We start from the raw sequence: 16,486 nt of genomic DNA, 5'->3' as shown, positions 1-16,486 counted from the left end.
GACAGTACTGATACCACCATTTTCTTTTTTTTTCTTTTTTTTAGGTACTGGGGATTGAACTCAGGTCCTTGTGCTTGTGCAGCAGGCAGCAAAACCACTGAGCTAAATCCCCGGCCCTGATACCACCATTTTATAGATATCCTGGAGGGGCAGCTGCAAGGGCTTGTCAGTTGGGTGAGTGGGTGGCAGGATATAATCCAAAGCTTCAAGCAGTGTGGTTCCACTGGCATTGCCATCTTTATGAGTGACCTTCCATCCCCAGAACCAAGGCATGTTAGCACTTGGCTCCAGCATGTTGTCACCATTCCAACTAGAAATTGGCACAAAAGTTGTGTTGGGGTTGTAGCCTATTTTCTTAATGTAGGTGCTGACTTCCTTAACAATTTCCTCATATCTCTTCTGGGTGTAGGGTGGCTCAGTGGAATCCATTTTATTTACACCAACAATGAGTTGTTTCACACCGAGCGTGTAAGCCAGAAGGGCACACTCATGGGTCTGCCTGTTCTTGGAGATACCAGCTTCGAATTCACTAACACCAGCAGCAACAATCAGGACAGCACAGTCAGCCTGAACTGTGCCTATAATCATGTTTTGATAGTCTCTGTGTCCTGAAGCATCAATGATGGTCACATAATACTTGCTAGTCTCAAATTTTCACAGGGAGATGTCAATGGTGATACCATGCTCATGCTTAGCTTTCAGTTTATTCAAGACCCAGATGCACTTGAAAGAACCCTTCCCCAACTCAGCAGCCTCCTTCTCAAATTTTTCAATGGTTCTTTTTTTTTCAGTACCGGAGATTGAACTCAGGTCCTTGCACTTTCGAGGCAGGTGGCAGAACCACTGAGCTAAATCCCCAGCCCTTTCAATGGTTTGTCGATGCCACCACATTTGTAGATCAGATGGCTGGTAGTGACAGACTTACACGAATCCATGTGTCTGATGACGATGATATTGATATGAGTCTTTTCCTTTCCCATGTTGGCTTTGATTTAGTGGTGGTTTTCACTACACCTGTGCTCTTGTGGCAAACCCGTTGTGAAAAAGTGAAATGTTTATTCTTAAATGGCTCTGTGCAACAGAACTACCTATGAAGACAGAAATGTCCTGTACCTGCACTGTCCAATCTGTATTTGGCATCTTAGTCCACATGGAATGTGGCTAGTACAACTGAGGAAATAAATTCTAAATCTCAATAAACTGAACTTAACATTTTAATTGTTGTATAATACACATACCATAAATTCACTCTTCAGACACACTGCCATCTATACCCCTCAAAAAAGCCTCCCCCTTGTTTTTGGGGGTTTTTTTTGGTACCAGGGATTGAACTCAGGACCTTGCGGTTTTGAGGCAGGCGACGGAACCACTGAGCTAAATCCCTGGCCCTCCCCCTTGTTTTTTTTTTGAGACAGGGTCTCATTACATAGTGCAGGCTGGTCTTGAACTTGCCATGTTGCCCAGGCTGGCCTTGAACTCCCAATGATCCTCCTGCCACAGCTTCCCAAGTGCTGGGATTATAAGTGTGTGCCACCATGCCTGGCCCTTCCTCTCACTTATCCCCTTGCTCTTTCTGAAGCAGTTCTGGAAGTCCTCCTTCGTCACTGTCTTTCTGATGTATGCCACCCAAGAGAAATGCAGACTCATAAAAACACTGCAACATATCCTCATCCACTTTATTTATCTACCAGGTCTGGCATCAGGTGAGACTTCTGGCTCTTCTCAAAGTTCAAATGACCACAAAAGGTGAATGTTTTTAATCAATTCAGAACATCAAGGCAGCCACAACAGCACAACTAAAGACACTCATGAAAGAGGACTTCCAGAACTGCTTCAGAAAGAGCAGGGGTAGTATTTTAAGGGGAATTAATGGCAATGTGTCTCTTACTATAATTAAAAAAAAATTTTTAAAGACATACTATACTTTTTGTTCTTTTTTTTTTTTTGGTACCGGGGATCGAACTCGGGTCCTTGTGGTTGCATAGCAGGCATCGAAACCTCTGAGCTAAATCCCCAGCCCCATACTATACTTTTTAATCACATATAGGGTTGTGCAATTATCACTATTGAATTCCAAAATATTTTCTTCACTCTAAAAAGAAACCCCATGTTTCTTAGCAGTGATTCCCCTTCTCCCTCCCGGCAATCCAGGCAACCAATGATTGTCTGTATCTATGGGTCTGCGTATTCTGGACATTTCACACACACCTGAAAAAGGAAAAAGAAAAAAAAAAAAAAAAAAAGGGAGATAGCAGCATACCATATCCGCTTCAGATGTGGTTCATTTATGTTGTAGCATGTTAAGTACTTCATTACTTTTCTTTTTGTTTTGAGACTGGGTCTTGCTATGTTGCACATGTAGTTGAACTTTGGGCTCAAGTGATCCTCCCACCTCAGTTTCCTTAGTGCTGAGACTACAAGTTCATACCACCCTGCTCAGCCCTAGTTTAACCTTTTGAGGAATGGAAAGACTGCTTTCCAGTGGGGCTACAACCACTTTACATTCCCACAAGCAATTTTTTTTTGAAGTAAAACATTTATTGGTAATTTTAGATATACATAATAATAACATTCATCATAGAGAATTTGTACCTGTACATGATGTATATTTTTTCCACCCACCCCTTCAACCCCTCTTCCCCTCCTTATTTACAAAAGCTTCCTATAAGCAATTTATGAGGGTTCAAATGTTTCCATATTCTCATCAACATTTGTTATTGTTTTTATTTCTGTTTTAGAGACAGAGTCTCATTATGTAGTCCAGGGTGGTCTCTAACTCATGATTCTCCTGTCTCAGCTTTGCTTTACTGGGATGATAGGCATGTACTACCGTGCCCAGTTACTGCATTTAAAATTTTTTAAAAGTATTTATTGCCGCACTGGGGACTAAACCCAGGGCCTTTGGACTGAGCTACATGCCCAGCCTTTAATTTTTTTGGAGACAAAGTCATTAAATTGCCCAGGACTTGAACTTGTGATCCTCTCACCTCAGTCTTGAGTGCTGGGATCAGAGGCATGCACACTGCACCTGGATTGCCTATTTATTTTATTTTTTTTGGATTGTCTTTTTAAGATTACAGCTATACTAATGAATATAAAGTGATTTTGATTTCCCCCAATGATTAATGATGTTGAGCATCTTTTCATGTATTTATTGGCCATTTACAAATCATCTTCAAGAAAATATCTATCAAAATTCTTCGCCCATTTAAAAGATGTATTGTTTTTGCCGGGGATTTAGCACAACGGTTTCGCCACCTGCTGCGCAAGTGCAAGGACCCGAGTTCAATCCCTGGTGCAAAAAAAAAAAAAAAAAAAAAAAAAAAAAGTTGTATTGTTTTATTTATTTATTTATTTAGGTACCAGAGATCGAACTCGGGTCCTTGTGCTTGCAAGGCAGGCAGCGAACCACTGAGCTAAATCCCCAGCCCCATGTTTTATTTATTTTTAAACACTGGGTCTTCCTATGTAGTTCAGGCTGGCCTTGAACTTATGGTGATCCTCCTGCCTCAAGACTCCTGAGTGCTAGGATTACCAGTGTGTGCCACCATGCCCAGCCTGTCTTGTCTTTTCATTGTTATGTTGTAAAATGTCTTAGTCACTTGTTGTTGGAACAAAATATCTGACATCTGCATCTTTTTTTTTTTTTTGGTACCGGGGATCGATCTCGGGTCCTTGCGCTTGTACAGCAGGTGGCGAAACCACTGAGCTAAATCCCTGGCCCCTACACACACACACACACACACACACACACACACACACACACACACACACACACACACACACACACACACACACACACACACACACACACACACACACACACACACACACACACACACACACACACACACACACACACACACACTTCTTAAATTGGGTGCAGTGGCATGTGTGGGTAATCCCAGCTATGTGGAACGTTGAAGCAGCAGAAGGATCATGAGTTTGAGTCCCACTGGGGTAACTTGGCGAAACCCAGTCTCAAGAATTTTTTTTAAAAAGGGTCTTGGCATGTTGCTCAGTGGTAGAGTGCCCCTGGGTTCAATTTCCAGCACCACAAAAACAAAATAAAATACCTATCCTGTATTTGAGGAAGGGTGCTCACTTCGGCAGCACATATACTGTATTTGAGGAAGGAGTTAATTTTTCATGTTGTTGGGTTTTTTTTTTGCTTTTAAAATACACTCAAATAACCATATCAGCGTTGGTGGTATACTGGTGAGCATAGCTGTTGCCTTCCAAATAACCGTATCATCCAGCAATGTAACCACTAGGTATATATTCAAAGGAAATTAAATGAGTATATTGTAGATAGTTGCACACCTATGGTACTGCAGCTCTATTCACAACAGCCAAGAAATGCAAACCTAAGTGTTCATCAACTCATGAATGGATAAAGAAAATGTGGTATGCATATACAATGGAATATTATTTAGCCATTAAAAAGTATTACATTCTTGCCAGGCATGGTGGTACATGTCTATAATCACAGCATTCAAGAGGGTGAGACAGGAGGATCACTGCAAGTTCAAGGCCAGCCCAAGGTACGTAGTAAGTTCAAGGGCAGGCTGAACTACACAGTGAGACCCTATTTAAAAAAAAGAAAAAAGTATTAAATTCTCTCATTTGCTACAACGTGGATGGGAATTAAGTGAAGAAAGCCAGACACAGAAAGTCAAATACCTCATGAGCTCACTCACGTGTAGAATCTAAGAAAAGTGAACTCCTAAAGTATGGTATTTACCACAGGCTAGGGAGAGAAGGAAACAAGAGCATGGGTAAGGTTGATAAATAGGTAGCAAGCTATGTAGTCAGATGGGAGAAAAAAGTTCTGGCATTCTATTGTACAGCAGGGTGACTATAAATGACAACAATATACATGTATTTGGGGGGAGGTGCGGGGACTGAACCTAAGGCCTCACAGCCTAACAGTACACTCTACCATTGAGCAACACCCTATCCCCTTTATTAGATATTTTAAAAAAAAATGAAGGGCCAGGGATTTACTTCAGTGGTGCTGCTGTCTGCCTTGCAAGTGCAAGGTCCCGAAAGTTTGATCCCCAGTACCAAAAAAAAAAAAAGGAAGCACTTTCATATTTTCAACCTAAATGATACCTGATGAGATGTTTACTCTGATTTAAACACAACACAATGTATATATGTACTGAAATATCAATGGAACCCTATAAATGTGTATAATTTTTATGTATTACTGAATTTTAAAAAATCATATGGAGGGTCAAGGATGTATCACAGTGATGCCTTGCCTGCCTGGCAAGCACAAGGTCCTGAGTTCAATCCCTGGTACCAAAAAAAAAAAAATCACATGGAAAAAATTTGAACACTATAAAAAGCACATACACAGTAAAAAATTAAGTCTCTTTCCCATCTCTGCTTGTAGTTATTTTCCCTGAAACAACCAATATTATCAGTTTCTTTTCTGCTAAAGATAGACTATAAATGTAAGTAAATGTATTCTCTTCCTTCTATCCTTTCACTTACACTCAACATGCAGTTTTTATGTTGCTGTTTTTAAGACAGTCGTGGGTAATGAACCCAGGACCAGTGCACTACATCCCCATTCCGTTTTTCTCCGAGACAGCATCTTGCTAAGTTGCCCAGGCTGACCTTGAATTTGTGATCCTCTTGCTTCAGCCTCTCTCAATGCTAGGACTGCAGGTGTGTGCTGCCCTGCCCAGCTTGTTCTTGACTATTTTTTTTTTTTTTTGGTACCCGGGATCGAACTCGGGTCCTTCTGCTTGTGAGGCAGGTGGTGGAACCACTGAGCTAAATCCCCGGCCCCTATTTTTTTTTTTTATTGTGGTAAAATACATATAACATAAACTTTGCAATCCTAACCATTTTGAAGTATATAGTTCAATGGTACTAACTACCTTCATATAGTTGTGCACTATCTCCAGAACTTTTCATCTTATAAAACTGAAACTCTACCCATAAACAATAACTCTCTATTCTCCCCGCCCTTAGACCTTCAGAGACTCAACTTTCTGTCTCTATGAATCTGACTATTCAAAGTGTGTCATATAAATGGAAACATAGAGTACTTGTCGTTTTGTGACAGGCTTATTTCACTCAGCATAAATGTCAAGGTTCATTTATGTTTGTCTTTTTCTTTTTTAATGACTACATACATAATCCTTTAGATGACACCATATATATTAAATACACTAGTCAAGTGCTCTACCACTGACCTACATCCCCAACCTCTCCATATATTTTTAATTTAAGCACTTACCGATAAGTATATATAGTATAACAATGTTATAATGAGCATCTTTAAGTATCACACTCAAGTCTGAATGGAGTGATCATGAAAATAAGTCTGAGTACTAGACAAACTTATTACAGGTATTAATTACAGGTGATGTCACTAAACTAAGACTTGAGGGCAGAACAGAGAGGATGTAACAGACATAGAAGATATTAGTAAAAATGTTCAAGGCAGTAACTCCTGTAAAAGACCTGAATTAAATGTTAAGCTCAGCTAAAAACAGAAACAATTTTTATTTCAATAAATTGAAAACTTAGACAAAATGGATCAATTACTAGGAAATTACAAACTGTTAAAACTGATTTGGGGGGCTGGAGATTTAGCTCAGTGGTTCCGCCGCCTGCCTCACAAGTGCAAGGTCCTGAGTTCGATCCCTGGTACCAAAAAAAATCCCTCCAAAAAACAAACAAAAAAACAAAACTGATTTGATATGTACTAGAAAAGCCTCACATAAAGAAAAAAAAGCCACTGAAATCTGAATTCTAAAACTATGGAAGGATAGCAGGGAAAAAAATTATAGCCTCTTCTCTCTCACAGTTGAATTAGGAAAAATTCTAAATAATGCTAGATGTGGTGGTGTTGCAGGTCTATAATCCCAGCTACTTGGGAGGCCAAGGCTGAAGGACTGAAAGTTTGAGGCCAGCCTAGGCAATTTAGTGAAACCCTGTCTCAAAAATAAAACTTAAAATGGGCTGTAGATGTAGCTCATTGGTAGAGCACTTACATAGCATATATGAGGTCTTGGGTTCAATCCCCAGCACTCCAAAAAACACAAAAAAGATTTCCAAACACAGTGCATCAAAAAGAGCAATATTTAGCTTATATGGTGGTGTAGCTCTGGGCTCCCAAGTGGAGGTAGGAGGATCACAAAGTTGAGCCCAGCCTGGTCAAATGAATGAGACTGTCTCAAAATAGCTTAGTAGGAAGGCCATAGATTGAAAAGCAAAAACAAAACAAAAAACACCAAAAACCTAAATAAATTTAAAAGCAAGCCTGAACCGCATAGTGAGACCATGTCTCAAAAACAAAACAAAAAAACTCAAATAAACAACAAAATGAAGCTATTATAAAACCAATCAAACCTAAGTGAGCAGAAGAAAATAATAAAGATTAGACTGAATATCAATGAAACAAAAAACAATACAGAAAATAAATCTACATATGCAAAAGCTGGTTCTTTGAAAAAGAGAAACAAAACTGATAAATCTTAGCTAGACTAACCAAGAAAATTAAACATAAAAAGTCTGAATAACCAATATTTACAACTGAAAGAAGAAACATCACTGCAGAACCTACAGAAATTAAAAGGATTAAACTTTATTCCAATAAATTAGACAACTTGGATAAAATAGAAAAACCCTAGAAAGATACAAATTACCAAAACCAAATCAAGAAGGGATATTAAATATATACATCACATTTTCTAAAAAAGGAATTAGGGCTGGGTGTGGTGGCGCACACCTGAGGCTGAGGCAGGTGGAGCACCACAAATTCGAGGCCACCCTGGAGTACGTAGTGAGCTGAGGGTTAGCCTGAAATACATAGCAAGACCTTGGTTCAAAAAAAAAGGTGGTGGTGGGGATTAGTAATTAAAAATCTTCCCACAATAAATTCAAAGACCCAAGCACAGCGGTGCACACCTGTAATTTCAGCACTCAGGAGTCTGAGACAGGAGTATTACTATAAGTTGGAGGCCAGCCTGGGCTACATTGGGAGTTCAAGGCCAGCCTGAACTATATAGGGAGACCCTGTCTCAGAAACCAAACCTTCTCCCCTTCAAAAAATTCAAAGAAAATTTTAGGCTTCTCTCTCTCATAGTAGTATATTTGGAAAAATTCTAAATAATGCTAGGTATGGTGGTGTAGATCTATAATTCTAGCTACTCAGGGGGATGAAGCAAGAAGACTAAGTTCACGGCCAGCCTCAAACAGATAAAGCAATCATACAACAGAAAAAAACCCCAGAAACTAAATAAAATCTGGAGTTTATTAAAAGTAATGCACCAAAGTTACCATGACAATATAGTAACACTAGGAGAAACTGGATGAAAGGTATGCAGAAAGTCTCTATATTATTTTTTCAACTCTAATTTTTTTTGGTTGTCTGTTTTGAGACAGGATCTCACTATGCAGTTCAAGCCTGCTTTGAACTTACTATGGTACCTCAGGCTGGCCTCAAACTCATGGTGATCCTCCTGCCTCAGCCTCCTTAGTGCTGGAACTACAGGCATGTGCCTCCACATCCCTCATCAACTCTCCGTGAATTTAAAATTATTGCAAAAGAAAATTTATTTAAGTGGCTGGGGATTTAGCTCAGTGGCACTGTGCCTGCCTGGCAAGCATAAGGTCCTGAGTTCCATCCCTGGTACTAATAAAAGAGAAAGAAAGACAATCTATTTAAAAGAAAGTCCACAAAGAAAAGTTCAAGCTAATATAGTCTCACTGCTAAATTTATCAAATATTTGATGAAATACAGCATTCCACAAAAACTTAAAAGGGAACATTTTCCAACTCATCTTATAAATCCCTATATTACTTGAATACCAAGCCAAACAAAAACAACCCAACAGAACTACAAACCAAGGACCCTCAAAATGTTGCAAATTAGTAACAAACTATTGGCAAATCACTTCCAGCACCACATAAAAAGAAACTATACATCAAGACCAAGTTTGTTCTAGGAATGCAAGGTTGGTTTAATATCCCCACCAAATTATTGTAATATAGTCTTCTTTCCCTTTTTTGAGGGAAAGGGGATTACTAGGTACTGGAGATTGAACCCAGAGCCTTTGCACTGAGATACATTGGACAAAACCCCTGCCTTTTTTTTGAGACAGGGTCTTACTGTTGCTAAGTTGCCCTGGCTGGCCTCAAACTTGCAATCCTCTTCCCTCAGCCTCCAGAATGCTGGGATCACAGGCATTTATGTCATCATGCCCAGCTGATATAAGCTATTAATTGGACAAAAGGTATCTACAAGGAAGATGTAGACAAAGTAGCTAACAAAAACCCAAAATCCAAAAAAACAAAACAAAAATCCAAAATCCAATCAAGGTATGATAAAAACTCTAAGAAAACTAGAAATAAAAGGGACCTTCCTCAACCTGATAAAGGGCATTTACAGAAAACCTATAGCTAACATCAAAACTAGTGGTTAACGATCAAATGCTTTCACTCTAAAATCGGGAACAAGGAGATGTCTGTTCTCAAAACTTTTACTCAACATTGTACTGAATGTTCTAGTGAATTCAATAATGCAAGAAATAAGAGGCATCTAGATTAGACGGAAAGATGTAAAATTCACTTTATTTCCATGACCTAGTTTTAGAATAATCCTAAGGAAACAACAAAAAACATCTAGAACTTCTAAGTGAGCTTAGTAAGGTCAGAAGCTATAAAGTCAATACTCTAAACTCAACTGTATTACTATACCCAATGACATTATGAAAATTATCTCATTCACATTAGCATAAAATATTTAGGAATAGGGCTGCAGATTTAGCTCAGTGGTGCCACCACCTGCCTCGCAAGCACAAGGTACTGACTTCCATCCCTGGTACCAAAAAAACCCCCCAAAAAACAAAAGATAGTGTGGTGCTGGTAGGGACAAACATTTATGTCAATTTGACAGAAGACTCTCTCATTGATCAGTTGATTTCTGACAAAGGTACCAAAATGACAGTATGTATTTTCAACAAACGTGTGGGGACACCTAGGTAGCCATATTTAAAACAACTGTCAGCCCTTACCTTAATTTCTTTCTTTTTTTTTTGGTACTGGGGATCGAACTCAGGTCCTTGTGCTTGTGCGGCAGGTGGCAAAACCACTGAGCTAAATCCCCTGCCCCCTTACCTTAATTTTTATTCCTCAAAAGACACCATTTTTTTGTTTTGTTTTGTTTTTTTGGTACCGGGGATCAAACTTGGGTCCTTGCACTTGCGCAGCAGGTGGCGAAACCACTGAGCTAAATCCTCAGCCCAAAAGACACCATTAATAAAATGAAAATGTAATCCCAACACTCAGGAGGCTGAGGTAGGAGGATTGCCATGAGCTGGAGGCCAGCCTGGGCTATACAGTGAGTTCAAGGACAGCTTGAACTATATAGCAAGACCCTGTCTCAAAAAACCAAAAGCAAACCAACACACAAAAAAAGAAAATGAAAATGGATGAGAGGTAGAGTGCTAACCTAATACTGTATGTACATGGCCCTGGGTTCAATCTCCAGTACTACTTTTTTTTTTTTGGTACTAGGGATCAAACTCGGATCTTTGCGTTTGTGCAGCAGGCGGTGAAACCACTGAGCTAAATCCCTAGCCCTCTCCAATACTACTTAAAAAAAAAAAAAGACCAGCCCTATCTGGTAGACATTATTTATAACATATATTTGGTGAAAGAATTATACCTAGAGTATATAAATGCCTTTTTTTTTTTTTTTTTGAGACAGGGTCTTGCTATGTAGTTCAGGTTGCTTTGAACTCACTATGTAGCCCCAGCTGGCCTGGAACTTGTGGTGATCCTCCTGCCTCATCTTCCTGAGTGCTGGGATCACAGGCATGTGCCACCACACCCAGCTTAAATTCCCTTTAAATCAATAAAAAGACAATTGAAATTTTTAAGAAAGGAAAACATTTAAATAATTATTTCCCCCAAAGAACATACAGAAGTGGCAAGCACACAAAAAGATGTTCAACATCATCAGTCGCAAGTGAAATGCAAACAACAATAATAACACAATACCAGCAAACACCAAACAGAATTGCTAAAGTGAAAAACTGACATTACCAAGCAATGGCAAAGATGCAGAGAAAGTAGAACACTCATACTTCATTAATGAGAATGGAAAATGGTACAACCACTTTGGAAAACAGTCTGGTAGTTTCTGGAGAAGTCAATCATACATTTACCATAATTCCCACAAAAGCATTTATACACAAAAGTTTACAGCAGCATTACTCATAATATAACTAAAAACTAGAAATAGTCCAAATGCATATCAACTAGGGAATGGATAAAAACACACGGTACATCTAAAGGTCATTACCCCACAAAAGACCAAAACTACTGATATATGCAACAGTTTGAATGTGCTGTAAAAACATTAAATGACAGGGCCAGGGATTTAGCTCAGTGGTTCTGATACCTGCCTCGAAAGTGCAAGGTCTGGAGTTTGATCCCCAGTACTCCCCCCACCAAAAAATTGATAGTGTACATATCTACTTATATAAAGAAAAAGAGGGCCAGGGATTTAGCTCAGTGGTTTTGCCACCTGCTGCAAAAGCACAAGGACCCCAGTTCAATCCCCGGTACCAAAAAAAAGAAAAAGAACAGTAATTGCTAGGAGTTACAATGGAGATTGAAGATAAACAGGCATAGGAAACTTTTAGGGGTGATGCAAGTGTTCTAAAACTGGATTGCCATATAAATGTACTAAACTTCAAATCATACTAGTTAAAATGGATACATTTTATGGTATGTAAATATCTTGATAAAACTTTTAAAAAACCCCCCAGAAAAAATCTATTGCTTAGGGACACATAGATATGTGATGTCACCTATAAAGAAAAGCAAGAAAAGTTAAAATAGAGGTTACACCAAATGGGGACAGAAGGATAAAGTATTAGAGTATAGGACATTGGGGACATCTACGGTACTAACAAGGATACATTTTTTCTGAAAAATGCAGTATTCTAGAATATGGAGTTAGTGACAATGGTTTTTCCTCTATTACCCATCTCTTCATCTTCTAGTATTTTTACTTCAATTCTGAGACTCCTACCCAAAACCTCATCTCTTACCTGAATCAATACTGAGCACATCATCATCTTCATCAGGAATCTCAATTATTTCTGTAGGCCGGGAAGCTTCATCCTCAGAGCTACTGTCCCGGTACTGTAGTCCCAGGTTGGAATAGAAGTCCTTCACCAAAGACTCACAGTTAGTCACTGCCCTAATATTGGAACACATGTAGAAAAGGTCAAAGCCAGCAGAGGAGCCATATGATATCTATCTATCTATCTATATATATATAGATATAGACTGTTCTCAATATGATTGGGCCCTACATGTTCCAAAGTGTCTCTATTTAGAATACTTTTCTCATAGAAAAATGTTTTAAATAGGGGTTTGGTTTTCCCAACTAGTTCCTCAAAACTCCCAAGCAAGCCCATAGTACAGTACTTTCTACCTTACCTTATTATTTACCTTGCTGTTATTTGAAATTGTAGTCCAACTGACAACTAGAGCACCACAGACAAATCTAGAGGGTTTAGAGGTTTAGGAACTCCTCTCAACCTGCACCCCTTAGTACAGCAGGCTGAGCCCAGGATCTTGTGCTTTCTAGTCAAGCATTCTACCACTGAGCTACATCCCAGCTCAAGGAACTTAAGGTTCCACAGTTATAGCCTCAGTCCTCTGGTGATCATAGAGCAATTATTCTAGAGTGGAGTACAGGAAAAATGGAGGTATTTAGGACTTGGTCTTTCTTACTGTTGGTTGAGCATCACCCTTTGATAGGTTAAAAAAAGATATATATATATCTTTCTAAAAAAAGTTTTATTATTATTTTTTTGGTACCGGGGATCGAACTCTAGTCCTTGTGCTTGCGCAGCAGGTGGTGAAACCACTGAGCTAAATCCCCGGCCCCACATATATCTTTTTTAAAGATATACATATATATATATGGATATGGATTCTTTTTTAGTTGAGACAGGGCCTTGTTTTGTAGTTCAGGCTGGCCCTGAGCTTACTATGTAACCCAGGCTGGCCTCGAACTAGTGGGAATCCTCCTGCCTCAGCCTCCAGAATGCTGGTATTACAGGCATGCACGGCCACACCCAACTTATATATGGATCCTTATGAGGTCAGATTTCAGACCTTAAACTTTGAGGGAGAGTAAGGTTCCATACAACTGTACTTTATAAAGCAGAAAGTACTTGGTACAATGCCATGAATAATTATACTCAAAAATGTCTGCAATGGACAGACATCTGTCTACTTCCCATTTAGTCCTCACCTGGATGCATCATCAAAGAGCTGGTCAACATGAGCCACTTCAGATTCTTTCTGTATTACCCATGTCTCCAACTCTGCTAACTGCTTCTTGCGCTGTTGTACACAATCCATCTTTTCCAGTTCTTCATCGATGAACTGCCGAAGTTCCTCCATAGAAATACCCAGCTCTTCAACCACTGCCTGTTGTAGCTCTGCAATCTCTTCAGACTCCCCTGCAGCTGTTGCTGCATCGAAACCGATGCACCCAGGTAGGGAAGACATAATTTTGTCCTTTGCATGGAAGAAACTAAAATTACTCTGAAGTCATTAACCACAATTAATAGAAAATTTCAGTCTCCCAAGAAAATTCATGCCTACACTGCTACCTGTTATTCAAATAGTCTGTTTTCTCTCTCCCCATTCTGCAAAACCTGACGCTGAGATTGTGCTTTGTTTTCAGGTTTTGCTATAGATTAACAGGCCTGAATATGGCTTAGATGTTTGAGAGCGCATAGAGAACATTTATTATGCAATAAGTAGTTACTCAAAATAATATTTCAGGAAACTGAAAAGAATCAATCTACACAGGAAGGTATTTCTGTGATCTAAGATATCCTTGACTGACTGAGATAAATCTCTGTCTAAATGATATGCTTAAAAAAAAAATGATATGCTTAACTTGAACCCTGCCAACTGAGGAGGGAGATGATTTGTAACTCACTTGTTCTATGTTTTTCAACTGATTGCTTCTCTTATGTTACATTGGTTCTACGTGGAAATTTACTGTTTAAAAAGTCTACCAAGCTAGAGTGTAACTCGGTGGCGGTGGGCGAGATTAGCATGCGCAAGGCCCTGGGTTCAATCCCAGGAACCAAACAACAAAACAAAACAAAATGAAGTCTACCATGTTTAAGCATACACAAGCCTGCACCAAAAAGGTTTCCCCAAAGTAAAATAAAGCAATAAAATCTGGCTATCTAGCATCTGAAATGCAATAACTCATTGGTCTTAACGCCCTCTCTGAAAAAACGGTCACAAGAAAAACTCACGCCAGAGTAACGTTCGACCGACCACAGGGCCAGCCCTCACCGCCTCGACGATCCTCAGCACAACCCCGCGCACCTCAGCGCCATCCGTTTTCGGGGTGCGCCCCACCCACCGCAACCTAGCTCGGCCCCGCCCCGGCTTGTCTCTCGGGGAAGACTTTCTCCTCAGACTCGCCCGTTTTCTCACGAACAAAACCTCCCAGACAAGCTTTTGGTCTCTAAATTCCTCAACTAGCAATATTCCCCACACCTCTCTACTTCAGCTACAAAGGGTTTTTCACCAACCAGACCCCAGACTCACTACTAAGGGGTCGGCCTCAAGGCGAAAGAGCGAAACCAAAGGGAAAAAGGAGCGGGGGTGGGGTGGGGGTGGGGGGGAACAGCGTGATGGTGGGAAGGGGGAAGCAAAAGAGAGGCCCGGAAGCAAATGTGCGGTTCCGGTCACCGCGACGGTAGCCTGACGGGGTCAAATCCAAAGCTACCGGGCGCCCTTCAGAGGCTAAGAAAACCTAAATTGATTACGCATGCGTTAAAGTAGGGCCTTCCAGGGCACTGTTGAGAAGCGACCAGTAAGACAAAGTGGGAGTGGCCAGATGTGCAGAAGCTCCGCCCTCATCCGTGGCCATAAAGCTGAACTTCCTGTATGAGGACAGCCAGCAAACATGATTAGGTGTTTTTTTTTACGTCATAGTTTTGCTTGAGATGGTTTTTATTATGTAAGTTGTACAAATTGTAAAGGATATCAAAGCATATCAAGATACGCCCAGGAGGTGTTGCCCAGTGATAGGGGATTTGCCTCTAGCATTTTCCAGGCCCTGGGTTGGACTATGAGCACTATTAAAAAAAAAAATCAAGATGTAAGGAGGGGTGGTTTGGTAGGCAGGCCTATAATCCCATCCTTGGGGAGGCCGAGGCAGGAGGATATCTGCGAGTTCCAGGCCAGCCTGGGCTACATATGAGTACAAGGCCAGCCTGAACTACAGTACATACCAAGACTGTCTCAAAAGCAAAAAGATCCCTGGTACCAAAAACAACCCAAAAAGAAAAAAGAGATGTAATGAGAAAAACACAGTATCTACCCCCTCATCACTTACTGCCCTGCTACTAGGGGGGGTAAAACAGTTTAGTTTTCTAGGAGTCTACACATAAATCCTTGTGCGGGGCTGGGGATTTAGCTCAGTGTTTCTGCCACCTGCCTCACAAGTGCAAGGTCCCAAGTTCCATCCCTGGTACCAAAAAAGTCACAGAAGTCCCTGTGTGTAGATTTTTTGTTTTGTTTTCATTTAACATGGATATTCCTGAAGTACAAAAAGAGAGAAAGATAAGACTTGTCTTTTTTACAGCTGCATAGTACCTCATAGTATCACTAAACCAAATTTAGAAAAGCACATTTTTTTTGGTATGGGGAATCAAACTCGGGACCTTGCGCTTGCAAGGCAGGCGGTGGCACCACTGAGCTAAATCCCCAGCCCAGCAAATTGTTTTCTATGTGTGGTACTGGGGGTTAAACTGAGGGCTTTCACGCTGAGGTGTACCCTGCAGCCCCCCACCCTCTTTTTTTGGAGCCAGGGTTTTGCTGAGTTGCAGAGGCTGGGCTAGAAGTTTGGATCCTCCTGCTTGGGACTACAAGTGTGCATCACTATGCCCCACTAAAACATTCTTTTGAAGTAATATTTTTATTTCTGATTTGGTCACTACTACTTACTTTACTTATATTTAATTTTTTTCTCTGCTGGGGGTGAACCCAGAGCCTCACACATGCTATGCAAATAAATACTTTTATTTCTGTAGGGGACATTCCCCAAAATGGAATCTAAATTTTTGAAAATGCACTTTTATTTTCTTTTTCATAGATTCTGCTGTCATATTACTTTTCTAAAAGGTTGCAACAATCATTACTCCCACTAGTAAATCTCTCAAAGTACTTGTTTCCCCACACTCTCATTAGGCCTGTTTGTTGTCTAATTTTTGAGAATTTGATGTGTTGAAATAGGATCCATATCAAGATAAAGTAGATTATGTTGTCGAAAGAAATTCAAAATTTAAGTGGTTTACAACCAAAAAGTCTATTTCCTTCTTTCTTTCTTTTTCTTGAATCAGGGTCGTGCTATGTAGTTCAGGTTGACCTTGAACGCAAGGTGATCCTCCTGCCTCAGTCT

General features: G+C 40.1%; 1 protein-coding gene across 6 annotated transcripts in view; it reads right to left on the bottom strand.

Annotated features, from left to right (window-relative positions):
• Positions 1–14,723, bottom strand: part of Setdb1 (SET domain bifurcated histone lysine methyltransferase 1) — a 33,644-nt gene extending 18,921 nt beyond the window's left edge. For 4 of the 6 annotated variants that reach the window (XR_015451844.1, XM_004854049.4, XM_021265920.2 and 1 more), the window contains exons 1-3: positions 14,331–14,723; positions 13,304–13,572; positions 12,087–12,238 (exon numbers count right to left, since the gene is read on the bottom strand). Coding sequence is in view for 5 of the 6 variants with exons in the window: in XM_004854049.4 (XP_004854106.1) it covers positions 12,087–12,238; positions 13,304–13,563 (412 nt within the window). In the remaining variant the exon portion in view is untranslated. Of the gene's footprint in view, positions 1–12,086; positions 12,239–13,303; positions 13,573–14,002; positions 14,304–14,330 lie in introns of those variants that run through there. The other 2 variants (XM_021265918.2, XM_021265919.2) reach the window with 2 other exon arrangements.
• Positions 14,724–16,486: the final 1,763 nt, after the last annotated feature.

This window comes from Heterocephalus glaber, unplaced genomic scaffold (genome assembly GCF_053883595.1).
Source record: "Heterocephalus glaber isolate CG9 unplaced genomic scaffold, H.glaber_assembly_v1.0 deba00001442, whole genome shotgun sequence".
Taxonomy (NCBI): Eukaryota; Metazoa; Chordata; class Mammalia; order Rodentia; family Bathyergidae; genus Heterocephalus; species Heterocephalus glaber.
This window is presented reverse-complemented; position numbering and strand designations above follow the sequence as displayed.